The 16,991-nt window shown below is 48.1% G+C and overlaps 1 protein-coding gene across 8 annotated transcripts in view; it reads right to left on the reverse strand.

Moving 5' to 3' along the window:
* LOC148020216 (uncharacterized) overlaps positions 1-16,991 on the reverse strand; it is a 135,776-nt gene that overhangs the window by 50,165 nt on the left and 68,620 nt on the right. For all 8 annotated transcript variants that reach the window (XM_087700533.1, XM_087700537.1, XM_087700531.1 and 5 more), the window contains one exon: positions 10,636-10,851. In XM_087700533.1, the coding sequence (XP_087556659.1) occupies positions 10,636-10,851 (216 nt within the window). The remainder of the gene's footprint in view (positions 1-10,635; positions 10,852-16,991) is intronic.

A 16,991-nucleotide genomic window follows, 5' to 3' on the forward strand; every position in this document is an offset into this window, starting at 1 on the left:
GCAAGCTCACCCCTCATGTCCTCCATCTTCATGATATGCTCCTTCATAGAGGAGGAGTCATCAAGACTAAGCTTTTCAAGGGAAATCTTGTGGGCAAACATCTTGTGTTGATACAAAGGCTCAAGATTCTTCCATACTTTGGCCGCGGTCTTCAACCTACAAACATACACAAGGACAAAATCCTGCAAACTCATAAAGAAAAAGAATCATGTTCAAGAGTTGAGCCGATCCCACAAGGCTGCATGGTCCATAGAATTCCATTTGTCGAATCCTCTTGAGGACGAGGGATAGAAATAGAAACAAGAGCCCAAAGATCGAAGGTGTCGAGAATGCACTCCACCTTACACAACCACAAGGAATATTTCAAAACATCGAGTTTGTCTTCTTTAGGTAATGAAGATAAGACAAGCACCTGCACTGAGGATGAAACCGGTCTATGACTCACATAAAGCGGTAGTTCCTTCAATTAACACCTGGTCTTTACACACAAACACATAAGCAGAGACCTCACTCCCTCACTCAACACCAGATTGACCTCAAAGACATGTGCCCCTCTCGGTATTTCTTTATCAATTAAAAGATGGAAAATTACAAAAATGATAATCTTTCAAAATACATAACCTGTGAACAGATGGTTTTCATCTCTTCTGAGTAAATCCCAGCTGCATAAGAACAGTACAGCATGTCCAGATCAACATCCCTTTTAGGAAAGCATTTTTTGTGACCAAAACTCAATGATTCCTGTGCAGGATTGCAATCTGCAGATCTCTGAATTCACTATTCTTACTGTCCAGCATGTGCAGAATTCACTGTTCTAACTGTTCAGCATGTGACCAAAACTCAATGATTCGTGTGCAGAATTATAGTCTGCAGATCTCTGAATTCACTGTTCTTACTGTCCAGCATGTCTTGCATTTTCTGTGACCAATACTCAATGATTCATGTGCAGAATTTCAGAGAAAACACAGAATTGTACCTTCGATGGAATCAGCCCATCATGCGAAGCATTTCCTCTGAGAATAGAGAGAGAGTTTATCAGAGGGAGCAAGCTCTAACTCCGTACTTGAGTCAAAGATGTAGAAGTACTCTCCATGGCTGATTTTCTTGCAACAATCTGCCCTCAGCTCCTCAAAACTTTGTTCTCCCATCTGCCCCTTATGCCTGTTATGTTTTTTTTAATGCTCTCTCTCTCTCTTTTGGGAATTTGTGCCACATGGCATACATGTAACAATTTTTCCGTTTAAACCTTTTGGTTTAAAATTCTCCATGATCGGTGCAAAATTTGATCTCGGCACAGACCAGAGAATTAATCTTCGTGCAAAAATGAAGATAATGACGCGAACTGATTCTGGGGTCCAAAAATAGTAACTCCTTAAATTTTAGGGATGGTGATCCCTGCATTCCTCAAGTTGCTCTGAGCAACTTTTATCATTGTGACCACATCAAAAAGTGTAATGTGGCTTAGTTACGGTGACTTCTATTCCGTGAGCATTCTCGCATGTGCATCTTTTGTCTTGGGCAGGCTCATTGTCCTGCACCATCTCCAATGGCTAAGCACACAGTCCCAAACCACTAGCATTCTATTCTTGAGTGCCCATTCAATATGGAACCGGTCCTAAGGCTCAGACAAACCATTAGTCCAATTTGTCCCAATGGCTGCCTCTTCTGGCCATGCAAAGATCTCGGCTTATTCCAAGAGAACTCTGGGGGTAAGAAGTAACAGCAACAAAAGAAAAGAAAAATAAAATATTTATATAAGTAAATAAGAAAAGAAATTGTAAAAATTATCACCACCTAGTGATAGAGGATATCAAGGACATCATCTCTACTTTGAAAGGTACAGCCTGAGTGGAAGCACACAAGTGGAAGCAAAAGCTATGGCAGATGGAGCAAAAGAGCAAGAAAGAGAGACACTGTATCTAGGAACTCCAATAGTTACAATGTGTGACTGGCCTTCCCTTACTCAATAGTCACTGAAAGAATAAAGAATAAAGTGATAGTAATAGGCGTCCACCACCTTCAATGTACAGATGTGCGGTCACAATATGTGAGGCAAATACAAGGTGCAATAGGCACACGCACCTTTACCCCCCAACAATCTACCAATTAAAGGTGAATGTGTCTCTACTGAGAAAAGAACAAGAAAAAGTGACAAAGTACAAATATACATAAACTACAACAGGATGAGAAATAGAGGCACACGCACCTTTACCCCCCAACAATCTACCAATTAAAGGTGAATGTGTCTCTACTGAGAAAAGAACAAGAAAAAGTAACAAAGTACAAATGTACATAAACTACAACAGGATGAGAAATAGACATCATCTCATCCTACATTCATCATCTTCCTAAGAAAGGAGAAACGTTCTGCTGAGAGATTTTTAGCGAGCATATCTGCTGGATTTTCATTAGTCATCATGACCTTGACAAGCTCAATAGACTTTTCCTCTACCACCTCCGTGATAAAGCGATAGTGTACCTCAATGTGCTTTGTCTTCACATGGAAGACCAGATTCTTAGCTAACTTAATAGCACTCATAGAATCCGAATGTAGTATAGGAGTAACAATAACAACAAGGTCTGACCATAGAGGCTCCTTGCAAGCCTCAATGGCTGCAACATACTCTCCCTCAGTAGTAGATAAGGTTATGCATTTCTACACCCTGAACATCCAAGAAATAGCACCTCCAGCAAAAGTAAAGACATATCTAAATATGGACATCCTACTATCTGCATGTCTTGCATAGTCAAAGTCAGTTAGCCCACGATTGTAGTATCTTGACCACCATAGAAAATGCTCATATCTACAGTGTCTTTCAGGTACCTCATGATATCCTTCACAACGTCCCAATGTCGTCGGGGGCCAAGTATAGCCATATAGCATACCACAACTCCCATTGCAAATGCTATGTCTATACGAGTGGCTATCATGGTATATATCAAACTACCCACTATGAATGCATAAGGGATCTTGGCCATCTCATCTGACTAGGGACAATTTGAACATGGCAAAACGCCTCACATCCAAAGATATGTAAATGAGCATATGATGGAGATTTTCTAGACTATACCTTCTTTGCAACCCGACAATCGATAATAGTGCATGGGGATTCACTTATCAAGTGTACAGCAGTAGCAACTACCTCAACCTAAAAATGTTGTGGTAAGCCTGCCTGGCTAAGCATACTACGGACTCTCACTTGAATCGTTCTATTCATGCACTCTACAATACCATTTTGGGGTGGGGTGTAAGGGGCGGTCAACTAATGCTTAATACCTTACTCATCACAAAATTGCTCAAATGCTTTAGAGACATATTTGCCCCCATTATTTAATCTTAGGTATTTCAGCCTATACCCAAACTAATTCTCAACAAGAGTAAGCCAATGCACAACGCTCCCTACCGACGCGCTGTGTGCCCGCCATCGTGCCTCCCCCATCCCGCCTGCCGCCATAGCGCCTCTCCCCTTCTCTAGCCATCATCGCGCCCCCCTCCCTAGCCGCCACTACACCTCTCTCCTACCTTCTGGAACGCCTTCACGCTCCCCTCCCCCCAATAGCCACTGCGCTCTCCCTCCTTCCCTGGCCGCCATTGTGCCTCCCCCCTTCCGCCCCTGTTTCCCTCCTCCCTTCTGGCCGCCATCACCATCCTCCCTCCTCCCACCAATCATCGCGTCCCCCCCCCCCCCCTTTCTACCCGCCACTGCGCCTCCCTCTTCCCACCTGTCCGCCTTGGTGCCTCCCCCTGCACCGCATGCCTCCATAATCGTGACGGGCTGCCCCCCCCCCCCCCCCCAATTCCTCCGCATCACCCTCCCCTCCCCTGTTGCTCCCTCCTTTTGTAGCAACACTCCCCCGCCGACAACACCGCAACGTGATTGGTAGGTTCTCAGCACGGACGCGCAATGGAAGCCTTTAGTCAGACGCCGGTGCATTTTGCGAGTGCCCCCCAGTCAAACATCTTGCGCGTCATCCTCTCTGAGAAACAGCTCTTAGCCATCGAACTGGAGCTAAAAGAAACAGCGATCTTTGGTCAAATAGTAGGACATTCCCCATCCAGGGCCCAGCTTCGGGACTGGCTTCACTCCACGCTACGCATCGGCACAGTGCAGATCGTGGAGGTGGTTCTAATGGGCCAAGGGATCTTCAGGGTATGGCTCACCTCGGCAGACGCAGTCCGTGAGCTACTGGCCAATTCACCCTATGCTTCCACAAGAAGGGAGTTATTTACATGGACCCTTGGTACAGTGGAGGCATTCGCGCTCCACAAGAGGTTCCTTAGACACCCGGTCACCCTTCTCTTTCCCAGACTATCGCCAGTTGTTGGTGGAAGACTTTGGACGGCTCTTCGGCACTGTCCTTCCCGCCTCTTTTGCAGACGCAATGAGAACAGCAAGAGTCCCAAAGGTACAGGTGGTCGTGAAAGAGACAAAGAATATGCCACAATTTCTAGAGATCGAGGCAGGCGAACATTCCTTCAGGCAGCAGGTCATTGTGACTAGGCAACCAAGGCAGTGCCTGCATTGCCATGACTTTGGGCACCAAGCAGCAGAATGCATGCGCTTCGAAGCTAAGGCGGCTTCGTCGATAGGCACGCAGGTGGACGCGGACAGCTTTACATGGGTACAAAGATTACAGAGATGGAGACGGCAGGAGGGGCCGTAGGCAGTCCCTCAAACATAGCCACCGCAGCAAGGAGCAAGAGGGCAAGCATCGCCCCCCCGGCAGAGCACTACACGGGCCCTCCCCTCCTCCCCCTACCCGACAGGACCACAAGCCTACATATCCACCCCCCACGAAGACATCACAGGCCGTCTTACCCAAGGGCCCACATCCCCCCCCTCCCCACAGTTCCCCCCCCCCCCCTCGATCCTAGTCAACAGCCCCCCTCCTTCAAAGCTACCAGCCTGCCCTTACATCCGTTGTGTGTCTCCGACCACTCCGCCATCCCTCGATCCTCCCCCTCCCCACCATCACCCCAACCGACCAGCCCCCCTGATCCCCACCCAGCACAGGTGAACCCCCCTCCACCCATCCTCCCCCTCCCACAAGAGGTGCAGAGCCCCATACACTGACATCCTCTACTCACCGACAGTCTAGCCCCCCCTCCCCTCCCCACACAACCACCAGTTCATCCATTCATGCCGCCCATCACACTTTCCCGACAAAGAGGCGCAGCTACTACCACAGGAGTTTTTTCGCAGTGGGCCGTGGTCTTACCTGAGAGTTGCGGAGCGCAGAGAGTTCCCACTACCCTTGGAGGTGGAAATCTTCGTGGTACACAAGTCTAGGAGTGAATCAAGTATGATTCATCGTATGATTATAAAGTCATCACCTTTTATTAGAATGCAACAAAACTTAATGTGCACATCTATTAGGTGCACAAAAGCACACTAAAAGCTTTTTATGCAAAAAACAATGCCACAAAGGCCTTGGTCCAAAGTCTCACGTTTGGGGCCATTTTCTTTCCAAGAAGGCCCTAGTCCAAAGTTTGGCATTTGGAGCCATTTTCTTGGTTGTCAACAACACTAATACTTTGGATCAGGGCCTTCTTGGTCTTTATTTTTGCACTAGAAAGTTTTATGTGATCTTGGGAACCTAGCGAATATACACATTAAGATTCATTCCATTGACTGGTGGGCTAGGACCAAGGTCCCTCATCTGAGCATTATCTTTTGAGCCCCGCCGCAGTGGAGAGCGCCGATGGATGTGATCGAGTGGCCCCTGGCACATGCGGCCCATTTCTACCAGTGTATGAAGTCTTGCCTCTCAGCCTGATTTATAGATGCCCTAGTGGTACCACCAGGCGCATCCATCACCCCCATGGTCCTGCCCGAGGGCTACCATGGGGAATGGAGTTCATCGTCCAGGTCGGCAGCAAAGCATATACGCATGCCTCATAGCTCCTCTTCCTCGTCAGCAACTTCCACACCAAACAGATGCTTGTTCGGTCAATCACAGGTCTCCCTATGAGTTTACACCTTGCATCCTGGAATGTGAATAGCCTCCACTATAGTGGGGCATGGTTCCAGGAAGTTGATTGTTTGGCAAGAGCTGCAGCCTGCCTAGTCGGACGGATCGACATCTTACTTCTACAAGAGCACAAGCTCACTCCCGCCCAGGCCCAGCGGGTAGGGAAGGTACTCACGAGCAGTTCACACACTTACTAGGAGCACGGCATCGGTGCCCATGACAGGAGTGGAGGCGTATGCACCTCTATTGGCCCGAGTCTCACCGCTTGTGTACGAGACCACAGAACTATAGTGGCAGGAAGGATTCTATGGATCAGATTGGATATTGAGGAATCATGTCTTGGAGTCCTCAACGTCTATGCCCCTACTGAGGTTAGGGCACGCAATAGGTTCTGAGTGGGGATTGCAGCAAGACTCCCAGAGGTGGACTCCTAGATTTTTGGAGGAGACTTCAACAACCTGGAGGCTTTAGAGAACCAGCAGGGCAAAGGCAGAAACTACCAAGGCATGGCTGGGGAAGAGCAGGAGGCATGGGAGGTCTTTCTACTGGCAATAGAAGCACGCCATGCTTGGAGAGACCCTGCCTTCCACAAGAGGGAGAGGTTGCTGGACTTCTCTTGGGGATACATGCAGCTAGATGGAGTCCTACTAGAGCAATTGGACAGGTTCTATGTGGGAGAGTGGGGATGCTCTCGTGGAGGCCAGATAAGGCAATTGGCGGGCATCACGTTGTCCGATCGTTTCCCGGTTCTCCTAACACTTGATCCCCTAACATCTGCCCTAGACACACGATCCTGTCGGCGGATCCCTGACTCGATCTATAGAAGGGAGGAGATGAAGAGAAATTGAGCAGATTTGGACCAAGGAGTGGGACAGGAGGGATCGGATCGCAGAGGAGGTTGGAGAGATCCTAGCCGAGTTGAGCAGTGCCTGCCAAGAGACAGCCCTACAGGCCAGGTAACAAAGCTGGGAGGAGAAGAGAGCACTCCGGTGGGACCTTGCAACCACGCAAAGATTATTACAGGAGGCACCAAGGGATCCCACCCTCCACGCACAAAAGGTACGCACACGAGCAACCATCACCGTCCTAGAGGACAGGTGCTCAGAGTTCTCATTCCGCACCTCAACAGCCTTCAGGGCGAGGAAGGGGGACATGATGTGCAGGGAATTTTTCTAGGTGCACCAGCCCCGCACCTCAGGAGAGCAGATACGCAGCCTTCGGGATCACTATTGGAGGACTCGTTCTAGCCCAAACGAGGTGATGGAGATTGCCATCGACTACTACGGACGCCTTTTCCAATAGGATACAGCCTCAGCTAGAGAACAATGATGTAGACAACAAATTTGGGATCACATCCTATCCCTCGTCACAGAGGAGATGGAACGCTCCCACCTAGCCCCCTTCACAGAGAAGGAACTAGAGGAGGCTTTCCATACACAAGACGAGCAAAAATGCCCGGGAGAGGATGGCCTCTCTAAGGCCTTCTTCACTACCTACTGGGAGGTGGTGAAGGATCCCTTAACTGATGGCCTTCCAGGAGATTTTCACTTCAGGACAGATGCCAGGGAGTCTTTCGGCAGGCCTCATCAATCTTCTCCCCAAAGAGAGAGATCGTTTGGAGCTTTCCCAGTGGAGACCGATCACCTTATTGTCAGTGGCCTATAAGGCACTAGCAAAGATGATTGGTATAGGTGACTCCGCCCTGTGCTTCCAGACATCATTCATGACACATAGACAGGCTTTGTCCACGATAGAAGCATCCTAGACAATGTATTTACCTTCTTTGAGACAACAGAGTGGGCTCAGCACAGTGGGTAAGGATTGGCCATACTACTCCTGGACTTCGAGAAAGCCTATGATAGGGTGGACTGGGATTTCTTAGAGGGCACCATGGTGAGGTTGAGCTTCCCCTAGGCATGGATCTGCGAGGTCTCTGTACTTTACAGATCGGCTACCAATAGGGTTCTCATACGTGGTAGGCGAGGGGAGGATTTTCGATTGGAGAGATCGGTCCGACAGGGCTGCCCCATGGCCCCATACCTATTCTTACTCTTTGCAGAGGCAATGTCTCACTTCCTCAGGTCGCGTGTGAGCGAGTTACATGGCCTTCGACTTCCAATGAGAGAGGAGACGGAGTTGCTAGACTCGGTGTATGTAGATGATACAGCACTCTACATGGAGGACGATGAGTTGATGTTGGAGAGAGTGAGACTGGCTCTTGAGGTATTCTATACTGTAGTAGGAGCAAAAATCAACTGGTGAAAGTCGGTTGGATTCCTTACAAATGACCCGGACTCTAACACGGAGTGGGGCATCCACTGATAAGACATCTTCAATCTTGCAATCACCCAGAAAGCTGCATTTGGATGGAGACAAGTGCGTGAAAATAGAAGGCATCAACTACACGGACTGTAGATGTGTCATCTACTACCAGGAAGGGGGTCGCTAGCACTAGAAAGCTATCGCCTCCAGATAGTTGTCACCTATGCCAAGGAGTAATCACCTACAAATGCAAATTTGTCTTTTCCAAAGAACGTAGAAAAAAGAGGCTATCTACTACTAGAATAGGGTCTCCTTGCCCTGGATGATATCGCCTGCTCTCCAAGGGGTCAACTGGGCACTAGACCACCTACACGTGCTGTTAGTGCAGCAAATGCAAGCTGAAAACTGATGTTGTGAAGTTCCAGGCTGCTTCTCCACAAAAATCACCTACTCCTCTATAATAAATCTCTTGAGTGTGTCCTCACTTAGGTAATGATACCAAGTGAGAGTGGGCAACGGAAGAGAAACACGTACACAAAGAGAAGCTGAGAGAGAGAGAGAGACAGAGAGAGAGAGAGGAAGCAAAAGATGAAGGAAGAATATTGCATTGACTGAAGAAGAATCATACAATGGGGATGGACTGATCAGTCCTTGCATGAAGCCCACAGCATCAATGAGGGCACTAGATTAGGCCGATGACAATGGCAGCACCAAGCATGGAGTGTTGAAGTGTCAAAGTGTGCATCTGCAAACGGAAGACTGAAGACTAAAGAGTGTGTGTCTGCAAAGTGGAGGGTGAGGCCATAAATAGTCAAGAAACCCAAAATCTAGCCGACCATGCACCAGTAGGTTCCAAAAAGCTGGCCGACCAGCATTAAATGCTGGTCACTCTACAAAAAATACCAGAGAAAATAGAGAAGGCCACGGAAAAATCCCATATGACAATGACAATGTTCGGCAGGTGTAGAGAGACTATGGAAAGTAGAAACTAGCCTAGGAATGCACACAGGAAGCCGACAACTGAACAAAATGCGCCTAAACTACCAAAGCTCCTATGTCCCCATCAGACTTTGATAGGAGAGCACAACCAGGAGATGACAGACTGACATGACTAACATAGGCAGGCTAACAGTAACAAGAGATATGTTTCAAGATAACCTAGTTTTTGAGGACTCCCATACTAGGTATGGGATACTTGTTTCATCAATATTATTGCAGAATCTGGAGTTTTCAATGATTCCCCTATTATGGGCCTTGAAAGGAGTAACAAGGGAGATGCAGGCTGGTTAGGGATCCTCAAGTGTGAAATTATTCAAGGGAAAACAATGAAATACAGCCCATGCCTTGCAGTTGAAACTTTATTGGGGATCACAATTCTACATCCTATGGTTGTTGGAAAAGATTATCTTACAAAGAGGGTTGGAATGATAATTGATGCCGCAGGTAAACATTGTGTTTCTTGAGCCCTAGAACTTTCTTCTTCAAGATTTCAAAAAGAAGGTATGTGAAGAATGGAAAAAGATCAGCCAAAAAAGTATATAATACGACAAGATGAACCAGAAAGAGTGAATAAGACAAGATCCGCCAGAAAGTGATAATGTGCAAGCAGACATAGAGAGGTTCATTGTGGTACCTCAGAAATGAACAATATAGATTTATGCCTTTAAATATATTTGACAAGGTCTACTTAATGAGTCAAAGGAAAGCCCTCACTTTTTTCAAGTCAAATCAACTTGACAATCTGAGATCCCTTCTTATTGTGCCCTCATGCATCAAATATCAAGGTGCTTACAATCTTGCACAGAATTCAAATCTAGATCTGACAACACTCCCAAACAAGTCCATTATTTGTTGCTGGATAATTGGTAGCTTCATCAGAGACATGCTTATATAACTTGAGGTTCTCTAACATGGGCAGACAATTCATCCACAGGTTTTGCCAATGATGGATGTCCTACAGTCCAGTGCTTATCAACTTGCTAGAATACATGACAAGCTTCCCAAGAACAGATGCAGATTACCACTGGAAACATTGAAACTCTAGCAAGAAGTACGTTCAAACAGGCTCAGCCTCTTTTGAAATTGTGGACTCAAACTATCATGGACTAGAAGTTCATTGCTAAGCCTTAGATATGGCGTTTAAGATGGGCTTTCGTCTTACAGAGATTCTCAGTCATGAAGACAACGAGGAGACAATGTTTGCTAAGATTCTTTCTGATGCTTCACTGAGATATCAATTACCCTGATACTTGGATAGATGAGTAAACAGGTTCTTGTAAAACACACACACACAAAGTCATCATGGATGCTTTCTCATCCACAGGCAGTAGAAGATCCTTACAAGTAACAATTATCAAGATCTTCAGCAAAGCAACTGCAATGTGGCACATGTGACATTACCATGGTTACCATCTGTCCTTTGCCACAAAAGTCAATCAACTGGATCATGTCAGATATCAAATGTGCAGCTCCATAGAAGTCAACACCAATCGGTTTAGAAGATTTATTATATCCCCTGAGATCTGGGCAAATGACATGAAATCCTGCTTCTGCCAGAGCCTGTAGTTGGTGTATCCACAAGAACCAGAAATTTGGAAAGCCGTGAATAAGCATGACCTGTGTATTCAAAATACCCAGGTTGACATTAAGAAAATAGTAAGCATGGAAAAAATGCAGTGTGTTGAATCCCAATTTTTTTCTAATAATATAATTAAAACATTATTTCTATTTCCACATTTCATTGAGAAATATCCTGCATGACTGGTCATGAAACAGATCTGGGTATATGTCTGCTCAGACAAAAACTTAAAGGTTCAGATTCACCACGGCATTACTCTGGAAACACACACCAGATGATGCATCATAGCATTACTGTGAAGGTAGCGAGGTGTGGGGACTCAGAGCAAAGAGTGGTGGGGGAGGAAGGATGGTCAAGAAAAAGTTGATTATAATTGTATAGTTATGGAAAAAAGCAAGAGGAGGAGGTTTCTAATACAGATGTGAAGCTCCACTTTGAGTGGCGTCTTTAGCATACAATATTTCTGAAGCATGGACCAGTTTAATTAGCAGAAGTGTTTTCCTGCCAAGGGGACAGAGCAATAGGGGAGAACTTCAAGTACCTGCCATCCAAGCATCAGCATGCTATTAAAGTGCTCTGCAGTCATAGCAGCTTCCTAGACCTCTGGTCGGTTCTGTAAAAAGTTGATGCATTGATAGATCAAGGGCCTTGTATAGCTGAAATTTAGAGTGGTGTAACTCAAAAGGGCATAGCTGGAGTTCCAATTGGAAGGGGCTAGCTGAAATAATGGTTGTCTTCTGAGATATTGTATCCAGACTCCAGCTCCCTTTTGGGCATGCCCATTTTAGTTCTCAGGTGCCCCTATTTCTTGCACACTGATGCACCTCAAGTGGTGTCCCATGTTCAGTCTATTTATAAAACCTCATTGATCCCGCATCTTTAGCAATTGTTCATTCACTTTGATCATTAATGAAATTTGGGAGTGGTCCAAAGTTTTGGGCCAAGACACTTAAATTTAATATGTTAACTCTCTGGAAAGCTGTTCCCATGACAGATTGCACAGCAGCAGTGAAAGATACAAAGATTCAAGCATAAGCCTACATTTGTCTTGGAAAGCAGTCAACTCAAGCAGTACAAGATTGAGGCATCATGGCCCTAGAGAGAGCCTTTGACTATTTGTGAGAGCAGATGATGCACTTATTGTATTATTGACAATTTGTGCCCCAAATGGCCAATGAGATAGGAGAAAGTTATCACCAGGTGGTGATACTTTTTGCAATTGCTTTCCTTATTTACTTATATAAATATTTTATTTTTCTTTTCTTTAGTTGCTGTTCCTTTTTACCCCCAGAGTTCTCTAGGATTAGGCCGGGATCTTTGCATGGCCAGAAGAGGCAGCCATTGGGACAAATTGGACTAATGGTTTTTCTGAGCCTTGGGACCGGTTCCATATTGAATGGGCACTGAAGAATAGAATGCTAGTGGTTTGGGACTGTGTGCTTAGCCACTGGAGATGGTGCAGGACATTGAGCCTGCCCAAGACAAAAGATGCACATGCGTGGAGAGAGAGAGAATTTGTGAGGCGATGGAGCCCCCGTCCCCGTCGCCTGAGCGCCCGTCGCTGGCCTGTGCCCCCGTCGTCCGTGCCCTCGTCGCCTGAGCCTCTCGGCCCCCGTCGCCTGGGCCCCCGTCGTTCTGGTCTGCGTCCCCGTCCGCCGTGCCTTCGTCGCCTGAGCTCCTCAGCCCGCGTCGCCTGGGCCCCCGTCGTCCGTCAGAGGCTCCGTCGTCTGCGCCTCCATCGCCTGAGCTCCCGCCCTCGGCCCGCGTTCCGTCAGTTGCTGTCGACAGCTGCTCGTCTGAGACCACGGCTGTTCTGTCCGCCCCCTGCCCTACGCCTGCTGCCCGCGGGTGCCTGCCCTCTGCATCTTGCGGTGCCGTGACAGGGAAAGGAAACCCTAATCTGGCAGCGCGTGACAGCAACCCTGCTCGCCTCCGAGCTCTGATCTGCTCTTGTACAGAGAGAGAGAGTGAGAGAGGGAGAGAGAGAGAGAAGAGAGAGAGAGAGAGCGAGCCCTCCGGGACTTGCACAGAGCGAAAAAGAGAGAGAGTGAGGGAGCGAGCGAAAGCGAGAAGACAGCAGTATGGCTGGCCTGGATATGGATTTTCTCGACCGGACGGTGGCAGCCCTTGGCCCTGATTCCGATACAGAGGAGCCGGAGGATATGGTGCCCTGCACGGAGGAGCCGCCTCCGGGTTCTGAATTGCCGCCTGCAGGCAAACGCTCCAAGCACACTTCAGACGAGCCAGTGGGTCCTCAGGACCGTTCCTATGCGCAGGTTGCCTCCGAGCCTGTGGATTCGCAGGAAATTGACTGGGAACATCTGCTGGACTTTGCCAATACTCTGCTTGGCGATTATGTCCAGCATAACAATGATACTTTCTCTGCTGCGGCTGCGGATGATGTGCTGGAAGCCACGGTGGACCCAAAATCAGTCTTGCGGTCCTTCTCGGTGTTCTACGACCGTGCAGTTATACTTTTTTTCACCGGCAGGATCCCAGTGCTCTCACATATTCGCCAATGGATGCACCATTTACTGCAAGGGGAATGTATTGAGGAGATATTCCTTGGACCTCGCGGTTTTTATGAGGTGCTGTTGAAATCGGAATCGCATCGAGCTGAGCTCCTGTCCAAGTTGCCACTATTCTTTGATCGCCGCTTAGTCCATGTGGTACCATGGCGCCCTATGGCTGACTTCCAGCGTCTACTTCAACGAGAATGCCCGGTGTGGGTGGAAGTGGAAAACTGTCCAGCGGTATACTGGCCATTGTTGAAGGACGCGATGGCGGTTGTGGGCACAGTGCTGGTTCCCCCGAGCCTCAGGGCCATGAACCGCAACCGTTTATGCATGCTATGGGATACGGCCAGGAAAAGGCCTGCGTGGCTTCGCCTCAATTGTTCAGGCATGCATCCTTTGCATTTTCGCCTGAAATGGGGCAATTTTGCCGGACACTGCTTTTCATGTGGTAAACTAGGGCATTTTGTGGCCGAATGCCCGGAACGGCAACCGTCTTCTGAGGAGGCGCAGGTTGTGCAGCCCAAGGATGACATGGTGCTCGATGCCCCGGCACAGGAGACCCTTCAGCCACCTACTGTCATGGATAAAGGCAAACAACAGGTCCGGGGTTTGGATTCTCCTAACACTGACTGGATTGAGGCACGACAAAAAAAAGGTAAACAATTGGACGCAGGCCTGGCTGATGCTGGGCCTAATGCTTCTCTGGATTCTGTGCGCACGTACACGCGCAGGAAAGACATGGTCACCCCACAGCAGGATGCGCGTACTATGGCCCCGTCCGCCCCCCGTTATCCGTCTTCAAGGAAAGGCTATTCAGCAGGCCCCAAGGGCCCACCTGCTAAGCTGGCATTTGATGCAAAAGGTAATGTGATTACACCTTGGGATAGGCGTTATCCCCGCCCTACTCCCAAGGCAGTGGATTTCCCTTCTACCTCTAAAGCAGGTCGCCCGAATTCGTTTGCAGTATTGGCTGATTTTCTGGATGAGGGTGTCCTGGATGCCCTCGCGGAAAAGGTGCAATCGAGGCAACAGGCGCCTCGTTCCTGACTTCCTTTTTTGAAAATATATGAAGATTGCCACGTGGAATGTGCGAGGCATTTGCTCTCGCCATAAGCAACATACCATGTGGTCTGTCTTGCATGAGAACCAGTGGGATGTATTGTGTGCAGTGGAGCACAAAAGTCATGGTGAGGCAGGAAAAGTTGTGGATTGCCATGGATTCCGTCTGTTTTATGCAGGGACACCTGCTAAGCACTACTCGGGCGTGCTGATGATTGTCCATGAGAAATACCAGCCTGTTCTTGTTAAAAACGATGTGCACGGCCGATTTCTGGTGATTGAAGTCTTATTTGAAGGAGAAATTTTCTGGTTGCTGGGGCTCTATGCTCCGAATGATCCCGCATCCCGACGGGATCTATGGTCGACTTTGCAGGGCTCCATGGCACTTGGTCGCAGGGGATTTTTTATGGGAGATTTCAATATGTGTATTGACTCTTCTCAGTCCACCTCAGGGCATTCGGTTATGGATACGCCAGAAAGCCGGGTGTGGAACTCCTTTGCTTTGCACGTACTTAAGCAAGATCTTTGGTCGTGGCTTCACCCTTCTGTTTCAGGTTTCACTTTTCATTCTGCACAATATGCGACCACCTGGTCGCGACTGGACAGAATGTATATCATGCAGGGGGATGATTTTCTTCCCGAGATGCTGGAGATGAAGGTCTTGCAGCAGTATGCGTTGTCAGATCATTTCCCCCTCCAGCTTGAGATGCGGGCTCAACCCATTGCACCTTTTAGGCAGTTGCTGAATAAGCTCCCTTTACGCTTCAATTCCTCTTATTTGAAGCATCCAATCTTTCAGGGTTATATGCAGCAATTGATTGAGAGGTTCTTATTGGACTTCGCCTCTGAGGGCTTGGCTTCGTTCGCACGCCTGCTCTCTAATGTGCAGCGGGTTGCTCGGCAGTATGGGATTCATAATGCCTCTCTTTGTCGCCGTCGTCGACATGCAGCAGAGGACTTATTGGCCTTGGTCCGTTCCTTGCTCCTGAGCTCCCCAGATGATGATTTTCTACTGTCCCTGGAGAGGCGTTTGGCCCATCTTATTCAAGTATTTAGCTTGAAATCTTATCAGCAAGCCAAGCTGCAAAACTTGACTGACACATTGCAAGATAGTGCCTGCAAGTCTCATAGGTTCTTTCGCGCCTTGCATGCTTCTCCGGCCCGCGAAAATATGACGCGACTCCAGGATTCGGAAGGTCGTATGGTCACTGATCCACAGACCATTATCGATATGTGCAGAAATTATTTTATGGATCTTTTTGGTTCCTCTTCCTTGCCGTCCAGCCAGGTTATGCATGCCCGCTCGGTCTTCTACCATCTGGTCCACCAGCAGGTCCCATTTGATATGCAAGCTACTTTGGAGGCGGATATTTGCGAAGAGGAGGTTATGGATGTCTTGTTGCACCTGCCTAAGGATAAAAGTCCTGGTTGGGATGGTCTCACTAATGAATTTTTTGAGCGCTCGGCCACGCAGTTGGTAAAGCCTTTGGTGGTCATGTTTCAGCAGGTTTGGGAAACAGGGGTCATGCCTTCTTCATGGAAAGAAGGCCTTATCAAACTGATTCCCAAGGTCCCTTCGCCGTCAAAGCTGCAACACTGGAGACCAATTTCGTTGATGGGCGCGATGTATAAAATCTTTTCCAAAGTACTGGCAAATAGGCTTCACAAGCACCTTCCAGCTATTGTGCACCCTCTCCAGTATGGGTTCATTAAGGGCCGCAATATTTTGCATAATATCTTAAATGTGCAAATGGCTATTGACTATGCGCGGCACTCCAATCAGCAAGTGGTCTTGATTCAATTGGACCTGGAAAAGGCGTTTGATTGTGTGGACTGGTCTTTCCTTGCCGATCTTATGTCTGCTATGGGCTTTGGTATCCGGATGTCTCGATTGATTTACACCATCAGTACTGAGGCTTCTTCAAGAGTTATGCTTAATGGTGGGGTTACAGAGCCATTTGTCCTTGCACGCTCGGTCAGACAGGGTTGCCCTTTGAGCCCTCTCTTCTTTGCCCTCGCGACTCACCCGGTCCTTTCAATGCTATCCTCCATGGCGGCTTCTGCCCAGCTGGCAGGGTTATCTCTTCCTTTGGGGCAGCACTTCATTAGCCAATCTTTGGCTGACGACTCCTTTATGATTTTGCAGGCGGACAGGGACAACATTCGCAAGGCATTAGATGTTTGGACGCTCTTTGGTCAAGCCTCTGGTCTTCGCATCAATGCCTTTAAGTCGGCCATTCTCCGTTGCACGGAGCCGGATTTACAGTCGTTAGGCTGGCAGGGCCAGGTGGTTTCCCGTGGCTCCATTGTCAGGCATCTTGGATACCCATTGGGGGTGGATGTACAGCCAAAGGACCTGTTGGAGTGGATTTCACAAAAACTGGCCGCGAAGTTTATGTATTGGAAGTCGCAAGCCTGGCCGTTCCATGTCCGCCTCAAAGTGGCTCAGACAATTATGCTACCAATGCTGACGTATTTCCTGCCATTACTGCCATGGACGCCCACTACTTTGAAGGCTCTCACCCATCCCATTCGTTTCATGCTATGGAAGAAAGATTCACTACAGGCAGGCATTTCTTGGATTTCATGGTCACATGCATGTA

The sequence above is a fragment of the Lygodium microphyllum genome, chromosome 19 (genome assembly GCF_053477565.2).
Source record: "Lygodium microphyllum isolate KBCC chromosome 19, Lygodium_microphyllum_v1.1.10, whole genome shotgun sequence".
Lineage (NCBI taxonomy): Eukaryota > Viridiplantae > Streptophyta > Polypodiopsida > Schizaeales > Lygodiaceae > Lygodium > Lygodium microphyllum.